The sequence below is a fragment of the Aspergillus flavus genome, chromosome 1 (genome assembly GCF_009017415.1).
Source record: "Aspergillus flavus chromosome 1, complete sequence".
NCBI classification, from domain to species: Eukaryota; Fungi; Ascomycota; class Eurotiomycetes; order Eurotiales; family Aspergillaceae; genus Aspergillus; species Aspergillus flavus.
Genome location: NC_092406.1, coordinates 2,241,860 through 2,268,530, shown reverse-complemented (window position 1 = coordinate 2,268,530; position 26,671 = coordinate 2,241,860). Strand labels below are relative to the sequence as shown.

General features: G+C 48.2%; 6 protein-coding genes across 6 annotated transcripts; 3 read left to right on the top strand and 3 right to left on the bottom strand.

The window, feature by feature from the left end:
• The first annotated feature begins 450 nt into the window (after positions 1–450).
• F9C07_2279187 (uncharacterized protein) lies at positions 451–1,666 on the top strand. Its single transcript, XM_041288591.2, has 3 exons — positions 451–816; positions 877–1,158; positions 1,227–1,666. The coding sequence occupies exons 1-3, from the start codon at positions 669–671 to the stop codon at positions 1,391–1,393; spliced, it is 597 nt and encodes a 198-aa protein (XP_041141093.1). The 5' UTR covers positions 451–668; the 3' UTR covers positions 1,394–1,666.
• A 471-nt stretch (positions 1,667–2,137) lies between these two features.
• Positions 2,138–3,396, bottom strand: F9C07_834 (ADP-ribosylglycohydrolase family protein; the record flags this gene model as incomplete). The annotated part of the gene is made up of 3 exons (XM_071511764.1): positions 2,138–2,532; positions 2,755–3,179; positions 3,245–3,396. The coding sequence occupies 3 exons, from the start codon at positions 3,394–3,396 to the stop codon at positions 2,138–2,140; spliced, it is 972 nt and encodes a 323-aa protein (XP_071365677.1).
• Positions 3,397–3,399: 3 nt separating this feature from the next.
• Positions 3,400–5,559, bottom strand: F9C07_2279185 (uncharacterized protein). Its single transcript, XM_041288583.2, has 2 exons — positions 4,788–5,559; positions 3,400–4,739 (listed from the first exon to the last, which is right to left on the bottom strand). Exons 1-2 carry the CDS (start codon positions 5,482–5,484, stop codon positions 3,949–3,951), a joined length of 1,488 nt encoding a protein of 495 aa, XP_041141095.1. The 5' UTR covers positions 5,485–5,559; the 3' UTR covers positions 3,400–3,948.
• A 4,182-nt stretch (positions 5,560–9,741) lies between these two features.
• On the top strand, positions 9,742–21,052 carry F9C07_2279183 (putative polyketide synthase). The gene is given in 14 exon segments (XM_071510353.1): positions 9,742–10,302; positions 10,358–10,758; positions 10,837–10,976; positions 11,068–11,575; positions 12,316–12,346; positions 12,436–13,009; positions 13,067–13,580; positions 13,639–14,306; positions 14,321–14,826; positions 14,896–17,093; positions 17,389–18,252; positions 18,314–18,724; positions 18,776–19,651; positions 19,707–21,052. 14 exon segments carry the CDS (start codon positions 9,822–9,824, stop codon positions 20,580–20,582), a joined length of 9,048 nt encoding a protein of 3,015 aa, XP_071365676.1. The 5' UTR covers positions 9,742–9,821; the 3' UTR covers positions 20,583–21,052.
• Positions 21,053–21,161: 109 nt separating this feature from the next.
• Positions 21,162–21,929, top strand: F9C07_830 (putative HD superfamily hydrolase; the record flags this gene model as incomplete). The annotated part of the gene is made up of 1 exon (XM_041284211.2): positions 21,162–21,929. The coding sequence occupies one exon, from the start codon at positions 21,162–21,164 to the stop codon at positions 21,927–21,929; it is 768 nt and encodes a 255-aa protein (XP_041141098.2).
• Positions 21,930–22,338: 409 nt separating this feature from the next.
• Positions 22,339–25,671, bottom strand: F9C07_829 (uncharacterized protein; the record flags this gene model as incomplete). Its single annotated transcript, XM_041288584.1, has 2 exons — positions 22,339–25,405; positions 25,478–25,671. 2 exons carry the CDS (start codon positions 25,669–25,671, stop codon positions 22,339–22,341), a joined length of 3,261 nt encoding a protein of 1,086 aa, XP_041141099.1.
• Between the last annotated feature and the right edge of the window lie 1,000 nt (positions 25,672–26,671).

Genomic DNA, 26,671 nt, shown 5'->3' with positions numbered 1-26,671 from the left:
GCCAACCGTCATCTGACTGATCACAAACACCAATTGTCCAGCAGAAGAAGGCCACTGTAACATTCTCTCCCTTACAGCATCCCTTAACGAATGATCGCAGGCAAAGTGGTGGAAGACACGACCACTAAGTTTGGAGACTAGACCAAAGTTGCAACGTCCCAAGAGAGCCCTGGAGGCTTCTCGATCTTGCCGGCCTATAAACTTGGAAAAGTCCGCCGGCTATCTACAGGGTCGCTCGATTTGATTGGTTTGTCAGGGGCCTTAGCCGAAGCTCTCGTGAAACCCGACGAATCAGATCATTCCAATGACGAGAAAAAGAGTATCCGAGTTTCAATCATACGGCAACAACCCTGATACTAAATTACCTTTGCTTGGGATTGTCCCCTGTCGTTTTGAAAAAAGGAAAAGAAAATTGAAATTGAAATTGAAAGAAAGTAAAATTCACCCTAAACCAAGGAAGAGTAAAAATAAAATAAACCTAAGACTGCCCCCCCGCTTTAGGTAGCTTTAATTAAATCCCCGTCTTTCTCCTCTGCTTTCTTTCTCTTCCTCCTTTTCTCTCCACAGTCCTTCGTTAACTACTTACTAACTACGCGTTTCTATACACTCGTTAATTTCTTCGAGTTTTATTATCGCTTCAGCGTCTTTGTTATTTTCAAACCGTCAAGATGAAGCTCAACCTCATTGCTCTGGCTTCTCTGGTCGCCTTGACCGCGGCCCAGTCGACTGACTCTACGTCGGACTCTGCCACCGGCACCACTGTTGCTCCTTCGGCGACTGTCAGCTTGTCTCCTCAACAGTCCTGCGCTAAGAAGTGTACGTTGCCGTCCTTCCTTGCCCTTCTTCCTAAATGCATTGCGAAACTAACCAAATCAGGCGACGCAACCGATCTGTGCTGCATTGCTGGATGCTTCGAGGTCCCCTGCCCCAACGATTCTCAGGCTAACGACACCAACACTTGCGTCGCCGCCTGCCCCCAGGGCAGTGGCACCCCATCTGACACTGAGCGCTACGCCGCCTGCCAGAGCTCCTGCTACAGCAGCCACTTCTTCCCTATCACTGCCACGGGTAACTCTGGAGCCTCCAAGACCTCCGCCAGCAACTCTGACGCCACCACCACCGGTACTGGCAAGGACAGCTCTTCCACTGGTTCCAGCGGTATGTGACTTGAATCATTGCGTTATTGTGCAGTTTGGATGCAATTGAACTAACATGCAATGGCGTAGAATCCTCCAGCTCCCGTTCTTCGGGCTCCAAGTCTTCTGGCACTGGTACCAGCACTGGTGCTGCTGCCACCGGCACCGAGACCAATGCTGCCTCCGTTGCCAAGCTTCAGATGGGTGTGTCTGCCGCCGGTATTGCGGGTCTCGCTCTCGGTATCTGGGCTCTGTAAATGGGCTTAAGCTTATTGATTTGGTGATCTCACGTGGGACGGGTAATGGGAGAATGTGAAAGGATGGAAAGGTATTAATCGGTATAAGGATGTCGCATAATGGTCTACCTACATAGTTGTACTTCTGCGCTGTAATATTGATTCCCAAGCACTTTGTCGTTAATTGTATCGGTATTAGCTAATACAACTGCTACCCCCAAGCTGATCTTCGACATCCTCAAGGTTGAGAATAATTACAGTTCTGTGACCACTTCCCTAGATGAGAACCATACCAAATAAACAACAGTGAACTTGGTAAATCCGACGTCGGCGACAAGCCCTGACATTAAGGGGGCAACATTAAGTAAGGGGAATAGGGCTGTGTTCAATCCCGCGACCCCTTTATCTGCAATTAAAGTTCAGTAAAGAAGGACGACGATCCAAGGGAAAATCTAGACCATACAAAATACCAAGTGTACATAGTAGACGAACCAAAGAATCTAAAAGATGCAGACTAAGCTCGATATGACGTGCTGATCAACATAGTCCAATTGCATGTAGTACTCCATATATACCGACCTATGCAAAGATCGACTCTCCACACCCCCACACCCTTTATTCACAAACTATAATCCATAATCCATCTACAATATTCCCATGATCCATTCGAACCACCCACTCCCCCCTATCACATACCCCAGGTATCACAAACCAACACCCAAACCCAGACCTCCCCCAGTGTGCTAGTACCTGTACCTAAGCAGTTCAATTCAAAACACCACCGAGAGAAACAACCTCCGCCAACCCCCCAGCAACCTCCGCAATGAACCCCTTATTCTGCATCCCCTCGACCCATTCCGTCGGTATCGATTCAAACCCATAAAAGGCGCCCGCTAACCCCCCGTAAACCGCCGCTGCTGTGTCAGAGTCGCCTCCTAGGTTTGCCACCGCCAGGGCGCCCGCGGCCCAGCTATCAAACTTGAAAAATCCCCACAGGGCTACTTCGAGCGTATCTACGACCCAGCCGCTGCTGCGGATTTCTGGGACGGATTTGACTTGCCAGTCAGATGGGGTCTTGTAGTTGGAGAGTCGCTGGGCGAGGGTACTGTGGGTGAAGTTGTATTCGTTGATTATGGTGCAAAGGTGCTCTTTGTTTTTGCCTGGTGTCGGTTGGTCAGCACAGTCAGCGCAGTCAGCAAACATCCATTACCCCTGAATGAAAAGCAAAAGCTCGATGCGAAAAGCAAAGCAAAGACAACAAAGAAAATTAAACCAGCCTCAAAGGCTAAACCGCAAACAAACATGGAAACCCCATACCAGAACCAGAGGATAAAAAGCGAAGAAAACAAAATCGAACCAGAAAAAGAAAGAAAAAAGCATACCACTCAAAACCCCACAAATCAAAAGCGTATAAACCTCACAAGCCTCCAGACAACCCAGCACAGGATGCGTAACCCGACTCTGCTCTCTAGCGACTCTTCTCGCTTCCCCCGGATCGCGCCACAAAGCTAGTCCAATGGGGGCAATTCTCATTAAGCTCCCGTTCCCTGAGCTTTGCTCCACATCCAGCTTCTGATTGATTACATCCTGGACACGTTGAAGATCGCTCGTGCCCCGTTTCCTCCAGCTTTGGAGCGCAGAGCGTGTCGAGGCACCGACGTCCCAGGCGCGGTCGATCGTGCTGAACCGGCCGGTGGTGAACCAGTCTACGAAATACTGGATCGACAAGGCATGGTTGTATTGGCCATGCGAGTCAATGATGGATTGCGCTAGGGCTAGAGTCATGGAACCGTCGTCGGAGTAGGATCTATTATTTTTTAGTATCGGTGTTTGATTTTTTCTAACGAAGTATAGGGGGGTTTAGTAAATTACCCTGCGGGCTGTTGAAAGGGTTGCACGTATTCTAGACCGGTGATGGGCTCGAAGGCGCCTGGGTCCATGAATTGCACTGGCCCGCCTAGTGCGTCGCCGACGCAGACTCCCCATATTGAGCCTAAGGCACGGGAGGTTAGGGATGGTGGCATTGTGGGTACTTGGATGGAGGTGCTTAGTTAATGGTAGGAGTGATTAGGTGTGTTAGAATAGCGAAAGTAAGACGGTAAGTTATATATTCTATCCATGAATTCGGAGTCAGCCTTGCACTGCCCAATGAGCAATATTGTCATGTTGGGTGATTTCGGTGACTCAGCAGCCTAGTAGATCATGACGCAAAATACGAGATACGAGATGGATGGGTCTCGGTGTCACAGCTGTTTACTTACACAGATGGACTGACGAATGCTGTGGAACGAACATTGCTTGAACAAGGAATGGAGAATTGATTTATGAAATATTAGGCTATCACCTGACTGGAGTGTCCAAAGTATACTAATGCAAACAGGTTCAACACTTACATGCAAACTGACCTTATCTTGCTTCTTCACTGCTGTTGGATATATATCTTTATTTCACTTCCCTCAAAATTATAATTATATTGATCTCTAAATATTTGACGACATCATCGTGTCTTCGCTCATCGAGCCCAAGGCAGTTGGGAAAATGTACAAAGAATCCCATACAACACCTGAACCAAGTCCCTAGTAAGGTTCAACAGCAACGACACCTTTATCCCCCACAGCTTCCTTCCACAGAGTCGCAACATCACCGGGAACCTCCCACCTTACTTCGGGCATGGGGGTTACGTAGCACCGAGTCATATCTAATTCGTGTGGTCGATACTCAAAAGACTCGGGTTTCTCTCCAGGCTTCAAGTACTCAAATAAGATAGCATTCTCATCCATATAACTCCACCCGATGGAGAAGGAGAAAGTTCGTAATCGAGGCATCCTGAGTATCGCAGTAGCCATCACCTTCATGAGAGGATCGAACATCTGCAAATCGGGCTGTGTCCTCCACATATGGTAGGGCCTTTCACCATTCAGAAGAGCCTCTCTGTGTTCAGGCAGGGAGTCTTGGAACTCGGAATTGAAGGATGAGTTGGAGTCCGAGTCGGAAGAATCTTCGTCGTCGGCCCCATACCGAATGGGGTCATAACTCGCTTCGACATCGGTAGGATTGCCACTGTAATACCATCTGCCGTCGTAGGTGATAAGCGCTCCTTGAATCTGCACTTTCTGGAGATATGGGAATGTTTTGTCTGTGTTGAATAGCGCTGGCGAGACTAGCCACCACCCTGTGAGATTTAGGGTTCTTAAATGGGTGTTTTCAGCCAGTTTGCGAATGGCGATGTTTAAAACATCTCCGTCTGGATATTGAGGGTCGGTAGGTTGGTTCTTGAAATTGTGGTTGTATGGAATGTCTTGCTCGATGTAGATATTCAGTGTTCGCAAGTTACTCAGTGACGGTGATTCCAATGCATTTGCAAGGGCTTTTGATGGTCAGTAAAGGTCTCTCTTTAAGAAAACACGTATCTTACATATTCTATGCTCATTTTGCATTTCTACACGCTTAGCTTTGGGTGCATTTAACTCCATAGTCAACCGTTCCAGACTAGGTAGTGACGAGATAATCTTCCCAATAGCCGAAGGATGCAGCGAGCGTCGTGCATTGGCAATGGTCAACCCTCCAACAAACGTTAACTGAGGCAGAGACACCTCATTGTCCAACGTAAGATAGTTATCTTCAAAGCTCCATCGCTTATCTGACAACCCACAACCAAGCTCAGAAGATCGCCGATGACGATCCATAGGCGACGATGCAGTAAGTGTCAAATTCATGCCCTGTGTCTCCCAAGAGGACATCTCGTCAAATAAGTCTATGACACCCCGATTGAAGGCTTCATCATTGGCTTTACTCTCCCTCCTTCTTTCAAGACACAATATGCGGTTCTTGCTGTAGGTTGGCAGATCGATTTCATACTCCAGCTTTCGCAGCAATTTTCTTCGTCGCGGAGTGGAGAATACATGCCGGAGCATGTCCAGATCGGAACTATATTTCTTGATGTCTGCCATTGTGAAACGTTCCACGGCGTATTGCCAATTGCGCGAGATCGTCGCGTATTGGGCCACCTTTGGAACTGGTTGGGGCTCCCATGCTGTGGGATGTTTGATAGGAGGTACTACGAGGAGATGCGTGATGATTATTTGCAGAATTTCCTGACTAAGATAGTCCATTTTCAGGGTGGGAAAGAAGTTGGAAGGAGTTGAAGAAATGGCTGATGGACTAGATGATAATTATTAAATAGCAGTACAGCGTGAGAGGCTATTGGAGGCTAGACTTGCCGGCGGTCAAGACTACATTTTTTATGATACCCCACTATAGGCCCCCGGCTAAGAAGGGTGGTACCGTCTGCTACCTAGCTATTTACTTAGGGCTAGTCTCTACGGAGTACTCATACCATAATACCTCTAAGTTCTAACCTATCCTTGGATCAATTCATCAGCCCCATAACATCCTGTATAGATAATGCAGAATAAAATCTACGACTATTTGGCTATGAGCGAGCACCAACCTAGCAATTAAGGAAGATAGAAAGATGAAGAAAACCTGCTGCCATCATCTTTTCGAACGGTATTCCAAGCGTACAGCTGGGCCTCAGGCACAGGACTAGTATACTATTACTGGACAGAGACCACTGGAACAATCGACCAAGTCCAGATCAGATAACCCAAGCTTGACACAGTCTAGTAGGCAGACTTATCAACAGTATAGCTGCAGAGCTTCTGACCATTCAACAGCTTATAAATATCTGGCAGAATATCTTAACTTGTGTGGTTGAAGATATCTAGGAGATATTTGAAATATATACTAGAAGCGATCGTCGATAGTGAGAGAATATGGAAGAGTGGCATCGCCTGACTTTTGTCTCCAGCATAGCTAGGTACACGTGCATGCACAAATATGGGACCAAGTCACGTACATCTCCGTACTGAATGGATTCCGACACGAATCCATCTCTGCAGCAATGCCTCTTTTTACTCTTCAATTGTTGGACATGAGCTCCACTAACAAGTCGCCTTCTCGTTCTGCAAAAGAGTATGGATTCTATAATCAGAACAGAAGATATGAGACAAACATGGCTGCTTTTAAGACTGGGTAGGCGGCATGTGAAGTGGCTATGCGCAAGGCAAGGGTCGGATGTTGTAAAGAATCATGCAAGTAGGTCTCCAGCGTACGACGCGTCATCTGAGCATTTGCACAGCAGTTGGGTATTACATCCCAGTAGCAACGCACGTTTCATGTAGCTAGTTGGAGATGAAGGAGGTACATCAAGCATTCATAGCGAATAGGCAGGATTATTTTATAGCAACGAGTCATTGTATTCAAGAGAGAACCATTTAGACTTGCTTCATGGCTGCATAGATGCAGATTTCCTCCGTCTAGTCTCGGTTGTTGCTCGGCTTAGCCGCCAGCCAGAATGAGTGAGGCAAGTGCAGTAGCAGCAGCTGTAGCCAAGAGTAATCGTATGTATTGGACGAGACGCAGCATTAGATACATTGTGGAGCTCTACAGACGTGATGATGATATGGAGTAAATCGCTCAATAGGAGAGTCATGAATATGTCGGCACTAGAAGAGCTAAAGTCATGTCATCACTTAGCGCATACGTGTTTATTCTGACAGAGTCAAGCTCAACGCACTGCTAGTGCGATAAGTGTATTGTGTATGAACTATTATGTCCAATACTCTGATCATTCTCCATGTGACGATGTAGTCGAGCCAGCGGTCGCTAGTCATAGCTTCCTCTACGTGGGCCCTCATCGACAGAGCTCATTTCTTGCTGGATTTAATAGAATCCGTCCCTCAATCTACGACAGCTATACTCAGGCAAATTGAGGGGACGGACATTGATTGGCAGTTACTGGCTCAAAGGTTGATTTTAGAAGAGTAAAAGCGATCATATACAGCGATCCCTTTTACTAAAATAATTGAGACTGACTGAAATTTTGAAATGTGGAATTCAACAGTCAAACCCCGTGAGTCGTTTGATGTGACGCTGTGATGTTGAAAATAAGGTTATCAGTGATGAAGCCAAGCGAGGCAGTGCTTTTCACCCAAACTTGTCATCCCGAGCTATACAACGGTCCAGATCACGACATCCTACTTTATAGGACAATACAGCATGGGCTAACCATGGACTGATTTGCTGCATAACTTGCTCTCTTGTCTATAGCTTTAAAATCTCATCTTGCGTTATCTGATTGATTGGAGAACGGTGGGGATCTTTGACGTCAAGACATCAACTTCAGGTGTATGATTTGTTCAGTGTTTCACATTGCTAATTTCTGGCAAGGCCTGCCATAGCTGGGGACACTGCCTGGGTAGCTAATTCGTGACCATGGAAACCCCTCTATACACTTCTTTCCCTCCATGCAGTCGTTCAAGGGCTTTCCCCCAATCCCCACAATGAGCAGTTTACTCATACATACGTCCAATATCCACAAATTATTCGGTTAGCTCTGGGAAGCCATGCCACTCATTGTCATGGGAATTCTCTTTGGCTTTCTTGGCTCTGTTGTCTTTTGCAGAACACAGCCACGCTCAAGTCAATAAAGATGCTATATAGTACTATATATGGTTTGCCGTAATAATGGCGATAACCCCATTTCCAGGTTAGTGTGAGTACCGACAACAATTACTGATACAATGAAAATTCATCATGGCCACCTTGATGGACCAGAGACTTGATACTAATTATAATATGGTGTTTACACACAGCACCGAGAACGTCCCGTCAGCTAGTCTTCGATACGACGATGTCTCTCTGTCCGAAGCCTTGGCCCCTGATCCACAATATGAGCGTGACTTTGAAGTCATTGACAACAAGTTTGCGTTCTCACCCGGACAGCTGAACAAGTTGCTGAATCCCAAATCCCTTGCCGCCTTCCATGCTGTAGGAGGCCTTGGGGGTCTAGAGCGTGGTCTTCAAACTGACCTTGCGGCTGGACTTTCTGTGGATGAGGACAGACTTTCGGAATACGTAACATTCGACGACGCAACGAAGTGTGCCTTCTCGAAGCTAGATAGTCAGCCACGACTATTGAATGCGGATAGCCAGACGCCTATTGTGCAGAGTTCTTCATCCCAGTTCTTCGACAGGTTTCGGATCTTTGGCCGCAATACATTGCCTGAACCCAGAAGCAAAAGTTTTCTCAAATTACTCTGGGATGCATACAATGATAGGATCATTATCCTGTTAACTATTGCGGCCGTTATATCACTATCGCTGGGCGTATACGAGGCGGCTAGCGGACAGTCTCAGGTGGATTGGATTGAGGGTGTCGCCGTATGTGTCGCTATTATAATTGTGGTGGCTGCCACAGCTGGCAATGACTGGCAGAAGGAGAGGCAATTTGCCAAGTTAAACAGACGAGTAAGTCACTCTTTTCCTGGCATTTCATCGTTGGATTGACCCCATGCAGAAAATTGACCGCGATGTTCGCGCGATCCGCTCAGGGCGGCCACTTATGGTACACATCTCCGACATCACAGTCGGGGACATCCTACATATTGAACCTGGGGATTCACCACCGGCCGATGGGGTCCTCGTATCTGGTCACGGAATCAAATGCGACGAGTCGTCAGCGACAGGGGAATCTGACCACATGGAAAAGGTCAGTGGTCATGAAGTATGGTATAGTATCATCGACGGAACCGCTACTAGGGAGCTAGATCCGTTTATCATTTCCGGAAGTAAGGTGCTTGAGGGGGTGGGAACATACTTGGTCACTAGTGTTGGTTGCTACTCCACTAACGGAAGGATTATGGCATCTCTGCAAACAGAGAGTGAACCAACACCCCTTCAGGTCAAGCTGGCTAGATTGGCGGGGTGGATAGGATGGCTTGGAACAAGGTGCGAGGATCCCACTCAAGATGAGAATCGCCTACTAATAGAAACCCACAGCGCTGCTTTGCTTCTTTTCTTTGTCCTTTTGATCAGGTTCCTAGTGCAACTACCTGATAACGATGCTTCCCCAAGTGAGAAAGGCCAAGAATTTATGGATATTCTCATTGTCGCTGTTACAGTTATTGTGGTTGCCATACCTGGTAAGTGGTCTCCGTATATTGGGCCATACTTGTGCTATGCCACTAACGACCTCCAAGAGGGATTACCCTTGGCTGTGACTCTTGCCTTGGCTTTCGCTACGACTCGTATGCTCAAAGAGAACAATCTTGTCCGAGTGCTGCGTGCGTGTGAGACTATGGGCAATGCTACCGTGATATGCTCTGATAAGACTGGAACACTCACGCAGAACAAGATGACGGTCGTTGTGGGATTTCTCGGTGCCAATGAACGTTTTGACCAGCAACCAACTGAGAGTGGCAGCCCGTCAACGTCTCCTACAATACTAGAGACACTAAAGCTATTTCCTACTATTTTCAAAAAGCTGCTAATAGATAGTATCGCCTTGAATTCGACAGCCTTCGAGGAGGAGCTAGACGGTGGACGTGAATTTGTTGGAAGCAAGACAGAAATTGCTCTCCTTCAGTTTGCAAAAGACTATTTACACATGACTGATCTTACTGAGGAACGAGCGAATGCCCATATTGAACATGTATTTCCCTTTGATTCTAGCCGCAAAGCAATGGGGGTTGTATATCGTGCTGGACCAACTGGATATCGATTGCTTGTTAAGGGGGCGTCCGAGGTCATGCTCAACACATCAACTCAAACAATAACTACTGGACCGTCCTCCAAAAGCCAGATAGCGACTGAACCCATTTCCGATGGCGCTCGCCAAGTCATCTTGGATACAATCAATGACTATGCACGGAAGTCCCTACGCACAATTGGGGTCGTCTACACTGACCTCTTAGACTGGCCTACCGGTCTCAGCAGAGATAGCGGAAAGGGCTTGCCCGACTTTGAGTCATTGCTTCGAGATATGACATGGGTTGGGGCTTTTGGAATCCATGATCCATTAAGACCTGAAGTCTCTGGGGCAATCAAGACGTGCCATTCAGCAGGTGTCCAAGTAAAAATGGTCACAGGTCAGCTTTCCCCTTTCATTAGAGCTCTAACAGCCTAACGATGGTCGAACTATAGGTGATAATATCAATACAGCCTCGGCCATTGCTTCCTCCTGCGGTATCAAAAACGGCGACGGAATTGTCATGGAGGGCCCAGAGTTCCGAAAACTGACAGAAAAGCAGATGGATGCCATTATTCCACGGCTGCAGGTGTTGGCCCGCTCGTCACCCGACGACAAACGTATGCTCGTCAAGCATCTAAAACGTCTTGGTGAAACGGTTGCAGTAACAGGCGACGGGACGAATGATGGACCTGCTTTGACGTCCGCCGATGTAGGCTTTTCAATGGGTATCAGCGGAACGGAATTAGCGCGTGAGGCGAGTTCTATCATCCTTTTGGACGATAACTTCAAGTCTATCGTGACGGCTATGGCATGGGGTCGGGCTGTCAACGATGCTGTCGCTAAGTTCTTGCAGGTACGTCGGAGTCTTTGTGTCCTTGACCCTTCTTCTCGAATCCTTCTCTTCCTTCTCCCTGACTCTACAATCATACAGTTCCAAATCACCGTCAACATCACTGCTGTCTGCCTTACGGTGGTAACAGCAATCTACAGCAACTCCAACGAAAGTGTGCTGAAGGCCGTCCAGCTACTGTGGGTGAATCTGATCATGGACACCTTTGCTGCTTTAGCGCTGTAAGTGACTCCTTTATTCCTAGTTCGCAACAATAGAGAAAGACACCAGACTGGACCCGCGTACGGAGCTTATGTTTCTAACACAATCCAGAGCAACCGATGCGCCCACAGAGAAAATTCTACAGCGACCTCCAGTCCCAAGAAACGCTCCTTTATTCACAGTGACAATGTGGAAGATGATAATCGGGCAATCGATATACAAACTGGCTGTCTGTTTCACCCTATACTTCGCGGGTGATCATATCCTAGGTTATGACACGCGCATCCACCAAAAGCAAGTAGAGCTCGATACAATCATCTTCAATACTTTCGTTTGGATGCAGATATTCAATGAACTCAACAACCGCCGTCTAGACAACAAGTTCAACATATTTGAAGGTGTCCATCGGAATTACTGGTTCATGGGAATCAACGTGTTAATGATCGGCGGGCAAATCCTCATCATCTTCGTTGGAGGAGCTGCCTTCGGTGTCACGCCGCTGGATGGTGTTCAATGGGCTATATGCATTGGATGCTCCATCTTTTGCATACCATGGGCTGCCGTGCTGAAGCTCTTTCCGGACCGCTACGTTGCGGTCGGGCTGGATATCTCGGTGAAGGTGATAGCTTTTCTAGCTTATCCTATTCGGAAGCTATACCAGGTTATTTCTCGTGGTTTATCTATGGTCGGCATGGTCGTTGGTGGGCAATGGCAAAGTCTTAAGTCCATATTAATGCGCATGGTGAAAAATAGCAGATCCGGTGGCGATGAAGAAAAAGGCCAGAGTACTGGACAAGCGTGACTATAGTCAACTATTTCGATGTGGGAGTTCGATATATTCATTTTTGTCTCCTCCCACCTCATCTTTGAGCACTCAAGAGCATACCACCGAAGCGTCCCAATTCATGGGCTACTGCCTTTCTGAACACATCATCCTATCCGACTGCAATTACCACCATTAGCCCGATGAAAGGAAAATTAACTATATAGGTAGATGTCCGGAAAATATAATATATGCGTCAACGGCAGCATTCGGCTGTGAAAGGTGCAAAAGGGAGGGATAGTTACAGTCCTACGTCAAAAAGTTCCCGTTAAATGCCCGCTTTACACCAACACTCGATGTGTTTGAATAGCTTACGTTAATATTCATATATAGCAATAGAACAATTGAATGATTTAAGCGAGTTGATCCTATTATGAAGGAATACCACTGAGAAATCCGTAGTCCAAAACGTTGAGTTTTGGTGAAAAGCGGGCATTTCACGGGAACTTTTGATATTTAGTAAAGGACAAAGATAAAATGCCTGTCTTCCCTTGACAACTCTTCAGCGACCATTCCCTCCAGGAAAAGACAGAAAGACAGTGTTTTATCCTAGTTGTGCTTTTTCTTGTGAACCTTGGTTCGTGATACTGTTTCTTGCTGTTGATATCTATTTAGTATGGATATCTCTCCAGAATGCCATCCCGCTACCACCGCAGCAGAAGCTCCTCACGTCCAAAGATGTTTCTGCAAGACATGTGCTACCTGCATGTCTGAGCTCGATCTAAAAGAGGCGCAAGCCAGTCGTCCTCCGATCGCCATAGTGGGAATGGGGATGAGGTTGCCAGGAGGAATCCGTTCAGCGACAGACTTCTGGGACATGCTCGTCGAGAAGAAAACAGGCCACGGCGAGGTTCCCGAAAGTCGATACAATGCAAAGTCATTCTGTGATCCCAAAAACCCGAGACAGATTCGCACCCGTCATGGCTACTATCTTCAGGAAGACCCAGCCTATTTTGATGCAAACTTTTTCTCGATAAGTTCTGCGGAAGCATCAACGACGGATCCGCAACTGCGTCTCTTACTCGAGGTAGTATGGGAGTGTCTAGAAGATGCGGGAGAAACAGACTGGCGTGGTAAAAGAATAGGATGCTACGTTGGCACTTTCGGGGAGGACTGGCTCACCCTTTCCACGAAAGAATACCAGCATATCGATCGCTATTATGTCCTAAGTACGGGCGCGTTTGCTTTATCTAACCGTATTTCGCACTTATATGACTTCAAGGGGCCTAGGTAAGCGTGGACAATAACACCCTCTCTCTGCGTATATGTTCCTAATACCAGAAATAGCATGACGATCCAAACTGGTTGCTCTGCCTCCCTTGTCGGGTTACATGAAGCTTGTCAAGCCCTTTATCTTGGAGAATGTAGCTCCGCGGTTGTAGCGGGAACAAATCTCATCTTGAGCCCCAATATTACCAAGTGCGCATCGGCTAATATGGTCCTATCAGAAAGTGGTACCTGCCGAACCTTCGACGAAAGCGCCGATGGGTATGGGCGCGGAGAAGCAATCAATGCAATATACATCAAACGCTTGGATGATGCTATTCGCAATAATGATGCTATCCGTGGAATAATTCGGGGTACTGCGTCCAACAGTGATGGATGGAAGCCAACAATTTCTGCTCCTGAAGTACTCTCTCAAGAGCGTCTGATCCGTGCGGCATATCGCAATGCCAACATTAACGATATATCCAAGACAACGTATTTTGAATGCCATGGGACTGGGACAGTCATTGGTGATTCTGTAGAGTTATCTGCTATCGCCAGTGTGACAGAGGGGGGCTCAGCATTTATTGGATCGGTACACTTCCCTTGTTCTTCTGATCAGATATCTACATTTCATGAGCTGATAACAACAGGCCAAACCCAACGTTGGTCATTCAGAGGGATCTTCAGGGATTACCAGTGTGATCAAAGCGGTCTTGAGCCTTGAGCGTCAAGTTATCCCACCCGTTGCTTTATTTGAGACTCCCAGGCCGGGTGGCCCATTGACCGAAGGACAACTGACCGTCCCAACCGATGCGAAGCCATGGCCGGCCAACCGACTTGGAAGGGCCAGTGTAAATGGATTTGGCATTGGTGGATCTAACGCACATGTCATAATAGACCGTGGCAATGGCGTTGTTGGGTCAACCAATTCCACCTTCCCTGCAGACTCTCAGTTAATCGTGACTTCCGCAAGCAGTGTCCCTAGCCTCAAGAAGAGGATCCGGCAGATTACACAATACATTAACAACCACCCTTCACGTCTGGGTGATATGTCTTATACGTTAGGTAGCCGACGACATCATTTGAATGTTCGTGCCTTTGCGGTTGTAGACCCTGGCATGCCACTCGACGACACGGTCTTTCAGTTTAACGAAGCAACAAATCACACCGAACTTGTATTTGCTTTCACAGGCCAAGGTGCACAATGGCCAGGGATGGGAATAGCCCTCCTAGAGTACTTTGAATGTTTTAGAAGAGATGTTGAGGAGATGGAACTAGCACTGAAGGGACTGGACCACCCTCCTCAGTGGTCATTGAAAGGTACCGAAATTTAGCGCGATCCAGCCATTCAAACTGCTCCATCCTCACAGAGAAACTAATGCACCTTACAGATGAATTGAATAAAAGCATGGACAAATCTCGAGTCATGGAACCCGAGTTCTCCCAGCCCTTGTGTACTGCTATGCAGATCGGTTTGGTCAACATCTTCGCTCAATGGGGTATCAAGCCGACAGCTGTGCTTGGCCACTCGAGTGGTGAGATAGCTGCCGCGTATGCAGCACAGGCTATTTCTGCTACTGATGCTATTGTGATTGCGTACTATCGTGGTAAGTTCGCGAGCTCGAAGGAAGGACTAGGAGGAATGTTAGCCGTCAATACGAGTCGAGGTATGGTGCATCCCTTCCTACGTGAAGGTGTAACTATTGGCTGCCAAAACAGCCCTCAAAGTGTCACTTTATCAGGTGATAAGGACCAGATCGATCGCACAGTGGAAGATATAGAGAAGAACATGCCCGGGGTCTGTCGTCGTCTCAGAGTAAATGTCGCCTATCATTCACGTGAGTAATGCACACAACTTATGCCTTGTAAGTAACGCATGTACTGCAATATACTGATAGTTATTGCAGATCATATGCAGGATATCGGACCTTCGTATGAGACATCCATACAGAAACATGCCGGACGGGGCGAACGAATGCTCCCCATGCATTCCAGTGTCACAGGCAAGAGTATTTTGTGTCCCCAAGAATTAGGCGCCAGCTACTGGCGCCGGAACCTCGAATCACCTGTCTTGTTCTCAGACGCAGTACGATGTTGTCTTGGGTCGAACTCCAATAAGCGCTTGGCATTTGTTGAGATAGGCCCACACTCTGCACTGGCTGCTCCTCTACAACAAACATTTAGTGCTTCAAATGGGCAAGTACCTTGTACGTATATCTCGACGATCAAGCGCCTTGACAATGGGTTCAGAAAGCAGCTTTTAGCTGCAGCGGGCCAGATACATATCAATGGTGGCTCTGTCGACCTTCCAAACATCGTTCCTTCAGGTAGGATATTGACCGACCTTCCGCCATATCCATGGCAACACGACCAGAAGTTCTGGGAAGAGAGCCGCACAAGTCGAGACTGGAGGTTTCAGTTGGCCCCTCACCATGAACTTCTTGGTTCTCGCATAACCGATTCAACGGATACTGCTCCTTCATGGAAAAATTTACTTAGCGTTGGAGGTGTCCCTTGGCTTTCTGACCATGTGGTGCAGGAAGAGATAGTTTACCCCGGCGCCGCTTATATTGCGATGGCTGGGGCCGCAGTTCTGCAGCTGCATTCAGAGTCTGACAGCTACACAATTCGGGATCTTCTCATAATGGAGCCCTTATTGCTGGACGAAAGAAGTCCGACAGAAGTTATCACCAGTTTCCAGCCTGCAGAAATTGCTGACAACATCTATTCGGACTATTATAGCTTTTCTATCATGAGCTATCAAGGGTCAGCTTGGGTAAAGCATTGTCGAGGCCGTGTGCGTCCAAGCTACGAAATACCTCCTAGGAAACAGCCTGTCGTATCCTACGGCTTGTCGTGCACTTCCGACGAATGGTACGAAGCGACCAAAGCTTGCGGTATCACCTACGGGAAAAGCTTCCGAGGGCTGAAAGATATCACAGTGGACCCCAAGGGAGGCGGACGGGCCAGTGCTATTGCTAACAGTTCATCGGGCCTAGACCATCATGCGTACAATATCCATCCGGCTTCTATCGACCAGGGCTTACAGGTAATAATGGCGGGTATTCTCTTCAATGCTCTCGACGGCATTGAGCGCTCATTTGTTCCTGTCAGTCTCGACAGAATATACGTCAAACAAGGCGGGCCCCTTATGGCTATTAGTACGAGCGTTAAAAGCCATACTCAGAGTAGTTACTACGGAAATGCCATTGGCCTCGTGGATGATCATGTTGTCTTAGAGATTGAAGGTGCTTTATTTGGTGCACTTGACAATGGGAACAGACTCACATCTGCAAATACTAACTTGCTGACCCGAATCGTGTGGAGGCCGGACTTTGACCTACTGTCAAAAGACAACTTTCTTACTCTACAGTCCTTTCCTGAAAGCATGGACTTGATTGCTCAGGCGCTGGGGCACTTGTTCATTCTGTGTCCTCTGGAAGCTGCTAAGCGTCTGGAAGCTGTAACCACTGAGGTGATACATCTAAATAAATGGAAAGCCCAAATTTATGAGAAAGCCTCATCGTGCCACCAAAGAGATGAGAGGTTGACTTCTATGCTTGAGAGAAACGGGGTACGCACCCAAAGCCTATTCAACATGACAAGCGAGCAACGGCAAGTGACTAAAGATGCCTGTATGGGTGTCATGAGGGCCAGTGGTTCCGGTTGGGCTTCAGGCGTGGCTGATTGCACGAGCATCATTGTGGATAATTGTTTGGAGATAATGTGTGGAGATGTGTCACCATTAGAATTGCTGATGAAAGATGGTCTTCTCGAGAGGTTGTATGAGGAACCACTTGGCTGCGTCAACTGCAGTGCTTTCTTTGCCCATGTGTCCCATTCTAATCCAAATCTTCGCATCTTAGAGATTGGAGCAGGGACAGGAAGCTGCACAAAGGTCGTCCTTCGTCACCTGAAATCCCAAGCCGGAGTACGTCGTTATAAATCATATACGTTTACCGATATATCGCCAGCATTCACCCAGGCTGCTGTGGAGAAATTTTTAGGACAAGAAAACCTCGAGTACCGCGTCCTTGACATCAGTAAGGACCCAATAAAGCAAGGGTTCGAGCCTGACTCATATGATCTTATTATTGCTTCGAACGTAGGAATTCTCCTTATACCCACTGCACGAAAGACTTAAGTGACTGAAATGTGACTGCGCATCAGGTTCTCCATGCAACTCCTTCAATCCAAGAGACCCTACAGAATGTTAGGACCTTGCTATCCACACGAGGCCAGCTGTTTCTTGTGGAACTTGATCTAGGTAAGATGGAGATTTAGTATACATATATTTGCAGATCGTTACTAAACCATCTTCAGCCCTACCCATTCTAGATCTTTGTCTAGTATGCGCGGCTCATCCCTTGATTCCATCTTTCTGTTTCTAACCTATTTAGGGAGTTTTACCTGGTTGGTGGCTTGGTGAGAGCGATAGTAGACCCTTCAGGCCTTATATCTCCGTTGAGAGGTGGGACCGCGAGTTGAAAGCCACTGGATTCAGTGGCGTAGATATTGTTCGCCACGATCGCCCTGGCTTACTTCAAACCAATGCTATCATGATCTCCACAGCTCTCAAGGAAGAACCGTCTTTCCAACCCGATGATGTGACTCTCCTCCTCTCACAAGACCCGGGCCACTGGGAAAAGGACGTGCAGAGACAACTTACCCAGAGGGGTCATCTTACACAGTGGGCTAAAGTTAACGACCCGGTTCCACAGAATCCAATCATTATCTCGTTTCTGGATATGAACAGTTCTTTCCTTCACAGCATGTCTGAGCGAAGGTTCGTCGAGCTCAAAGGGTTTCTACAAGGCAGTTCAGCCATTACTTCATCCCAATGCATCTGGATTACGCCAGCCACTCAGCTCCAATGTGCTAATCCTTCTTATGGTCTGATCTGGGGACTCGCCCGCACTTTGCGGCAGGAGATGGAGCTGGATCTTTCAATAGTTGAAGTTGATAGTTTCGACGAGGTATCTTCAAATCTTGTCGTTGAAATCATACACAAAATTCGACGTCGAAGGAGAGTCAAACGCGAATTGTTGGACTATGAATTTTCCATTCACAATGGTATAGTCCATACACCGAGATGTACATGGGAATCGTTGCCTCGGTTTATCTCAAAGCCAATTGGGCAACACTCAGCCTTCAGATTAGATGTGTCTTCTAACAGAAAATTACAATGGATTGCGGCAGATACAGAACCTCTGGGAGAGGGTGAGGTCGAAGTTGAAATAGTATTCGTGGGATTGAACTTCAGGGTCAGTATTACTTCAGCGCTAGGGCTTTGCACGGACACTGACTTTCGGGGTGATCTAACAGGACTTGATGGTAGCCCAGGGGGTTCTCGGAGCTAAAGAGGAGCTGGGCTTGGAAGCGAGCGGTGTTATACGCCGAGTAGGGTCGAACGTTAGCAACGTAAAAGTTGACGATAAAGTCCTGGTATTGGGTTTTGGGCTACTTCGAAGTTCAGCGGTTATCCCTGCTGAACTATGCCTAAGATTTCCCGATAGTCTTTCATTAGAAGAGGCATCAACTATGCTAACTGCGTATCTGACCGTTATTTATTCTCTTCTGCATCGCGCTGTGCTTGATCGAGGTAATGTAAGCAGTATTCGAGTCAATTTCTTCTCCCTGCATATTCTGACTGAGGAACAGTCTATCCTCATCCACTCTGCTTGTGGTGGGGTGGGAATAGCGGCAATACAACTGTGCCAGAGCATCGGAGCCCAGGTAAAAGTCCTATCGAGGGAAGGTAGCAAGCTTCTAATGGCCAGTATCTAGATCTATGCAACAGTAGGCACGGAAGAAAAAGCTCAATACTTGTCGAAGACTTTCGGGATTCCAAGAAACAACATTTTTGATTCTAGGTCATCCTCGTTCCACGCAGACTTGATGCATGAGACGAACGGTAGAGGGGTTGATGTAGTCCTCAATTCGCTTGCCGGTAAACTGCTTCACGCATCCTGGGACTGTGTTGCTGAGTTTGGTCAGATGGTTGAGCTAGGGAAACGGGACTTTCTAACCCATGGGACTCTCTCCATGTCTCCTTTTTTAAAGAATCGCTCATTTATCGCGATCGACCTTGTGGAGTTAACCAAGAAAAGACCATCACTGACTGCAAGGTTTGTGACTGACAACTATCGCGCTCCTCGTCGCACTGAACTAATCCTACGAGACAGATTGATACGTCAGTTAGTTGAGCTCTATAAAGCAGGCAAAATCAGACCAATCCTCCCAGTGAAAAATTTCCACGCCCAGGAGGTTCAAGAGGCCTTTCGATACATGCAGGCTGGTCTTCACAAGGGGAAGGTCATTATTCGTATGCCCGAGTCGTCATCTGAACTTCATGTAACGTCAAACCAGTGTAGTATTACCTTCCGCTCTGATGTCTCTTACATTATAGTTGGAGGACTTGGCGATGTCGGCCGTGTTCTTGCTCAGTGGTTGGTAAAACAAGGCGCTCGAGAGCTCGTAATCCTGACGCGGTCCCCTGGGCGCGTAGAAAGAGAGAGCTCATTTATCAAGGAGCTCGAGGCCCAGGATTGCCAAATCATCACCGTCGCTGGAGATGTGGCGAATTTAGCGGACGTGAAGACAGCTGTGTCTAGTTGCACCAAGCCTCTTGCTGGTGTGATCAACCTGGCTCTCTCCCTATATGTACGTTACTGTACCATTCATTATTTCTCATCGCTGACATGGCTCCCTTTTCCAGGATCGTACCTTCCTACAGATGTCCCATGCTGAATGGACGTTGGCACTCGCAGCCAAGGTATCGGGGACGTGGAATCTCCATCAGGCCGTACAAGGCCAGCCGCTAGACTTCTTCCTTGTTTTGAGCTCCTTGACCGGCATCACCGGTAACGTTGGTCAGGCTAACTACGCTGCTGCTTGCACGTACCTAGATGCTTTTACTCAGTATCGTCGACAAATGGGCCTTCCCTCCTCAGTGGTTGACCTTGGCGCCGTTGCGGGTTCAGCAGCGATCCAAGACCAAAATATCTCTCGTCGAATGGACACAGTGGGATTCGCTCGATTAAGTAAACAACAAGTCATCGCCAGCATACAGCTCGGCATATTTGAGTCTCAGGCACAGAACACAGCCGGGCTCCATTATTCGAGTGAGCTGATGGCTGGCCTCCAGGCTTCTAGTGAGACGGAGATGTTGGAAGATATTGTATTTGGCCGGGATGCAAGGTTTTCAATGCATCGGACTCCAGCCGTTGGTGCACAGAACCGAAAGACTAACAACCAGCTCAAGCTACTCTTTGATAGGATTGATAAAGACCACCGCCTTCTTAGCGACCCGGAGATGGAAACCGCATTAGTCTTAGAGCTAGCAAAATTGATCAATCATCATACTTCCCAGGTATCCGAAATGGGCCTGGGGCAAGCAAAGGCCGTGACTGTTGATTCCTTAATGGCCATTGAGGTGAAGTCCTGGCTTAGTCGGCAACTTGGAGTACAGTTGACCGTGGAGGAGATATCGAAAGTGAACACGGTGGGAGCTTTGGCGCAACTCACTATGAAACGTGCGATGGCAAAGTACCAAGGTGGTGAAGATGGCGTTGATCCCACCAAAGAAAGCTGATCGATATCCCGCCCATACGAGTCTTTGCTTGTTCTATCTTCCTGTCTGGTGAGCTTGTACCTTTGATTCCGAAGACTGAGTCACTTAATCACTCAGGTATTGCTTCACAATGATCTATGCAATACATTCAATCAGTTACTCGGTGATATAGGTATATAGACGATGTCTAGGGCAACCATCTGTTGATATGAACCACTTTTCATAGTGATCCATTTTGACCTTGGTATCTCCTACTTTCGAGTAGATAAACGTTTTTCGTTTTATATAGGGCGTTTACTCTACATTCTCCTTAATACTGGGTTATTCCACTTAGCTACTCATATTAATTTGACCCCAAGTCACTCCTTTCAAATTCCCACTATAGGTTAAAACAGCAATATCTCCACCCGGATACAACCAGAGAAATTTATAAAATTCATGGTAAAATAACATCCCGTATTTTAAAACACCCCGCACCAATCACCCCGACCCTATAAATAATATTTTCAAATCAGGAATAAATCTATATCAAACCGAAAACCAACAACAACCTCACACCTCACCAAACACACTCTTAACACACTACAAAACCAAACCAACATGTCCCTATCACCCTTACCCCCCAACCTCATCCCCGAAATCTCCGCATTCGTGACAAAATGCATGGCCGCCCACGACCCCTCCCACAACCCCCAACACGTCCACCGCGTCGTATCCCTAGCAAACCAAATCCTAGCCCGCGAAACAGCCCGGAACACTTCTTCTTCTTCTTCTTCTTCTTCTTCTTCCACAATCTACAATGCAGAGGTAGTGCACCTCGCCGCACTACTCCATGATATCGGGGACCGGAAATATCTATCGCAGGTTGCTGCCATCTCGGAGTCTATTCAGGGCAAGCAACAGGGTGCTACTGCTACTACCACCACCAACGCAGAGGCAGTGGATCCTGAGCGGTTGGTTTATCATGTGCTTTTGGCGCATGGGGTTGGGGAGGACGTGGCGGAGAAGGTGCAGATGATTGTTTCGCATGTGTCGTATACGACTGAGAGGGCGAAGCCGGAGGAAGTGAAGAGGTTGATTGCGGATGGGTATCCGGAGTTGGGGATTGTGCAGGATGCGGATCGGTTGGATGCGATTGGGGCGGTGGGGATTGGGAGGTGTTTTACCTTTCTCGGGGCGAAGGGGAAGAACTTTTGTCCTGAGGGGATGTGGGTGATGGATAATGCCATTGAGCATTTTGAGGAGAAATTGGTCAGGTTGGAGGGTATGATGAAGACGGAGACTGGCCGGGAGATGGCGAAAGTGCGTACGGCGAGGTTAAGGGAGTTTCAGGAGTGGTGGGCGGATGAAATGAAAGATGCTGTGTAGGAAGATCTCTTTTTTTACGAACATTGGAGAGAAGGAGATGTGACGGCATTCAATGCAATATAAATTAACCTATAGACATCAAGTCCGAAATCATGCTATCCAGTCTATCGATTCTCAATACACTATTGAGTATGTGACAGGTGACAATATTATCTTTGCGATGAATGTGCGCGCATGGAGAAAGGAACGTATAATTCAAAGACCCTGCTGCACTCGTCGATAAGCATTTGTTGTGCAGGGTAAAACGACTGTGATGCCATAGTCAATGCCACAAAGATGAGTAGGGAAGGACGGTTAAGTACCAAAGAATAAACAAAGGGCACACCAACGCCGAAACCGCTGTAATGTCTAAACTAATTGCATGTCGTTTCGTTTCAATATACCTCCAAAGAAAAAGATTATAATGCAATTAGACCCGATCCCGGGCGAAATCCAAGAAGTCGCAGTCATCCTCAAAAAACCCATCATCGCCTCCAGAGCCAGCCGAAGGAAAGGATGAGCCATGTCTCTTCTTCCTGCGTGTGGTGATCACAACCTCCTCAGGGAGTCCCGTACTATTGCCAAGACTGATTAGATTTTCCATCTCTCCACCAGAGCCCAGTTGGTGTTCATGTAGCGTCTCGTCATCATCATCATCGCCACCAGCGCTGAATGGGCGCACATGTATTCTGGTCATGGGCAGGCTCTCCCCAAATACCCAGTTTCCAGTAGGCAGATTCGATGGTTCGTCCGCATGACCAGTTTCCGGATATACGTAGAGATTAACCCTCTGGTCGGTGTGAAAGGGTTGGTAAGGTGCGTTTGTCTCGATCTCCGCCTGGGAGAGAGGCTGGCATTTAAGTTTGGATGCAAGAGACGGCCGTGGGTGGGAAGACGGCAGGGCCAGCGACGCGCGAACGGTGGTCTCCGCATTAAAAGCGTTAACAGGCATAGGGCCGCAGGGCGTCTGCAGAACGGGGGGCAACCGGAATTCAATCTCCTTGCCTCCTACTACAGATTGGAGCTGCCGATTCTTCTGGGTAGACATAGTACGCCGCACCCTATAGAGCCGGAAGTGCCCGCTGTCCACCAAGCCTAGAAATACCTGGTCCTTATTCGTAATCCAAGTGACGCGAGAGGCAGCTGGGTCACGGGCCAGCCCGTGCAAGCGGTTTTCGCCAGCGTGACGGAGCGTGTTAACTGTTCCGGTGGCTGCTCCCATTGATTTGCTGAGACCAGCAGCAACTACTTTCCCGCCTCGAACACCAGCAGACGATGAAAATCCTCCTACTACAGGTAAAGCCCCACCGGCACTTGCGGTACGACCTCTAACCGCAGCGATTATGGGTTGTGTCTTACCTCCAACGAGCTTAAACGCCGCTGACAGAGGGTTCACCGGCGCCGCTTTGTCAGACAACTCATCGGTCGCTTGGTCAGTTACCGGCGGTTTACTGGATGCTGGGCGAGCTCGTCGGAATGGAGGCCATTGGAAAGCACTCCGCGGTAGGTCAAAGACGTGTACTGTTCCTTTCCGCGTAATAATTGCCAGTCGGTCTCCTGAAGGAGGGCACCAAATTACATCGACAATGTAGGATTTTGTCAAACGTGTGTACCGTGCGATTTGGCGCACGTTGGCACATGTGTTCACGGAATCCTCTGACAAAAATGCCCCGGCTCGACAGTACTTAGCTTGCATGAGATCCCAGACGTGTTGAACATCTCCGTTCGTGCTCGCCGTAAGTAGCATTAGTCCATTAGGCGAAAATGAGAGAAAGCTACATCCTTCAGGAGGCTGGAACGTGGCAACGGGGTTGAATAGCGCGGCCTTTGTCTCGTTGCCGTCTTCAAGCCTTTTCAAGTCCATGATTGAAACAAGGTCAGGCTCCGCGGGTGTGGTAGCATGAGTGTCTTGGGCGTGAGTAGGTGGGAAAGCGCTGTATGCCTGCGGCAGATCTCCCAAGTTGGGAGAACGGCGCGGCGCAGAAGTTGGTAGCTGGTCTTTGTTCCAATAATTATTCCACGCCTGAAGACCCTGGTCGCCCATCCATCTTGCACCTCGCACAAGTTCCTGCGTGACGCCTCTTGCTACCTTGTCAAAGAAGCTCGGGCCCTCGCCAACGTCTGTAGCGCATGTTATTGCCGGCCTTGCTGGAGGATTCCGATTGTCGAGACCATAGACTTTGCCCTGTATCAACGACGGAGGAACTGTCCCTGGAAGCGACGCCCTATACGTGGATGACGGCGGGACGATTGCCAGCCATCTTCCCTTTAGCGCAACGATAGGGCTGTCGGTGTTCGCAATCCCAGATGGAGAGTCGGTCCGAGATCCATCAGCGTCTGTTGAAGTTGAAGAGGTTGAGTAACGCCGGGATTCCCGTGAGCGAATGCTCGTCCATGTTTTACCTAAGCACTGATATCCATTCATGCTGTAGATGAATACCTCGCCACTAGCTCCGGATGCCAAGACTACGTAATTGCCTCCCGCGAAGAGCTTCAAATTTCCGGCAGGTGAAGGTGCAATTGCAGACAGTCCGGGGATACTCTCAAAGTATGGCGAAGGCTTCATTGTGAAAAGAGTCGTAATGTGGTCTCCCGTTCTGAGTGAATATATCTCGACACGTGTCTGGTAATATTTTGTATCGTCTTTCACCGAGCGCCTCCCAATGGGCGTAGGAGGTACCTCATTCACCTCGGAACCCACAGAGGAGCCATGAGTATCATCATCGGGTTGTACACATGGGCCATGGATAATGACAGCGACGTGCGGTCTAGATGCTGAGCACGAGTCATCGGGTAGATTGCAGGCCAGGACCTTGGCATCTATCACACGACCATTGAGACCAGCCAGCTTCCCGATTAGTCGTGTTTTGCGATCCTCCACTGCGAGGACTTCCAAAGATCCATCGGAACCCACAACAAGAACACTAGTTCCCATTCTCGACGACTTGGATGTAGGGCTGTATATCGTATCAAAGGAACAGAAGGAGTACTTTTCACCTGTGGACTGCCTGTTCTGGCTAGAGAGGAGTGGAAGGTCGATATCAGGTGCTCCATAGAAATGGGCCTGGGGCAAATGCGGCAACGGAATCGGGTTACTAAATGGGCCACTGACGGAGTGGCTTTTGTGCCTATCTACAGATTGCTGTCGAGACAGGTCACCGCTCATGTATCCATTACCATAGCTTAAAGGCCTTGCCCTGGGAAGAGGCGACGTTGAGGAGGGGTGGCTAAAACCGCCCTTCTCGGGGTTTGAGGGAAAGGCAAAGGGAGACCCGTTCGCGATTTCACCGTCACTAACGTCATTTGGTGGGCTCTTCCCAAATGGGATAGATTTTGCCCAGCTATCTGTACGATAAGCTAGATCATTCTCTGGTGAGTCATTAAGACAGCCAAGTGCATCTAGAACCGGCGAGACGATATTGTTGGGACGTTCAGAAGCCAACGGAGGGTTTGGATATGACGACGGTTCAGCTTGCAGAGGCGGAGAGGGTGTTATCCTGTGCATTTTGAGTCATTTAAGTCAGTGATCTGATGGACAAAGTGGCAGATACGCGATACTCTGTGCTTACAAGTCTTCTGGCGGTGTCTTCGCTGCGGCCTTGGCTGCCTTTGTCTTCGCCTTGGATCCGGCTTTTCCCTTTTTCTTCTTTCCGCTCTGATCATTCTCCGGTGGAGTTTGGCTCAAATCCTCTAGGGGTGGGCTAGGGTCACCGACGGACCGACTCTGCTGGCGGAATAAATCGTCCGAAGCTGCCGGGGGCATGAAATGGGAGGATTGCCTCAAGGAGGCAAGACGGTCTCAATAAGAAAAGCCGCTCTCAGGACCCGTAAGAAGGTCTGAGAACGGAAACCCCGCGATGTTATCGACGGCAAAGTCCCTCGCAGAGGTATGGTACTACCGGGTGTTGACTATCAACAAACATACCCGTCAGTATGACTCACCCAGCAGTCGAGCGTGTAGACCAATACATACATGTAGGGCTATTGGAAAGGAAGTTTGGATTTGGTGCTGTGAAATAAAAAGCGAATGCGGTGCGCGTAGGAATAAGAGTTAACAAAGCAACAGCGTATCTAGAGTCAAGACTCGATACGCTTGTAGCTTCGGAGATAGGGCGAGACGGAAGCACTGCTTATACCGTTCGTCCGATAATCCGGTGTAGATGTATGGAAGTGGAATATGAGTTACAAAATGTACAAGATGACAGATATACCGGATACAAAGAAGACAGTTTGGTTCAAAGATGTAAGTAGTTTGTAAAATAGAAAGAGAGGTTGGGAGAAGGACATGGAGGGAGAGGGGGAGGGGGGTCAGGTCAGGAGTATGGATGACATCCCCATGGGTAGGCTGACTTATCTCCTATCAGTCCCAGATTTAGTTAACCTTAGTGGTGACCGACCACGAATAGACTACTATTAGTTGGGGAAACTAGATTTGGTCGGCAGGTACGGTATGGTATGGTAACCTTTGGTAACCTCGGTGAGGTCCCCAGACCGGCACATGACCAGAACCAGGTGATGATTGGCCCCTTTGAGACGGTGACCGTCAGGCTATGACGCCAGTTTCCGACTGCCTAACGTGCCTTTTCCAGACGGTCCTTGGATCTACGCAGTACCGCGCTTGCCTTGCAGTCTGCAAACCCAAAAGATAAGTATGGGAGTCATCTGGTGGCCTCCTCTTAGAATGAGAGGAAGCCCACCCCACTCCTCATTCCACAGCCACTCGGCACTCAAATGACGATCCATACACCATGTTCCAGGCAAAC

What these genes read in the sequence shown, in the direction of transcription:
- F9C07_2279187 (XM_041288591.2), top strand. Translation starts at nt 669, where the DNA reads ATGAAGCTCAACCTCATTGCTCTGGCTTCTCTGGTCGCCTTGACCGCG. An exon ending in ACAGTCCTGCGCTAAGAAGT is followed by an intron (nt 817 to 876) that starts GTACGTTGCCGT and finishes TAACCAAATCAG; the next exon opens with GCGACGCAACCGATCTGTGC. An exon ending in CTCTTCCACTGGTTCCAGCG is followed by an intron (nt 1,159 to 1,226) that starts GTATGTGACTTG and finishes GCAATGGCGTAG; the next exon opens with AATCCTCCAGCTCCCGTTCT.
- F9C07_2279185 (XM_041288583.2), bottom strand. Translation starts at nt 5,484, where the DNA reads ATGGACTATCTTAGTCAGGAAATTCTGCAAATAATCATCACGCATCTC. An exon ending in GCAAAATGAGCATAGAATAT is followed by an intron (nt 4,740 to 4,787) that starts GTAAGATACGTG and finishes GACCATCAAAAG; the next exon opens with CCCTTGCAAATGCATTGGAA.
- F9C07_2279183 (XM_071510353.1), top strand. Translation starts at nt 9,822, where the DNA reads ATGACTGATCTTACTGAGGAACGAGCGAATGCCCATATTGAACATGTA. An exon ending in TCCTAGTTGTGCTTTTTCTT is followed by an intron (nt 12,347 to 12,435) that starts GTGAACCTTGGT and finishes CTACCACCGCAG; the next exon opens with CAGAAGCTCCTCACGTCCAA. An exon ending in GCTCAGCATTTATTGGATCG is followed by an intron (nt 13,581 to 13,638) that starts GTACACTTCCCT and finishes TGATAACAACAG; the next exon opens with GCCAAACCCAACGTTGGTCA.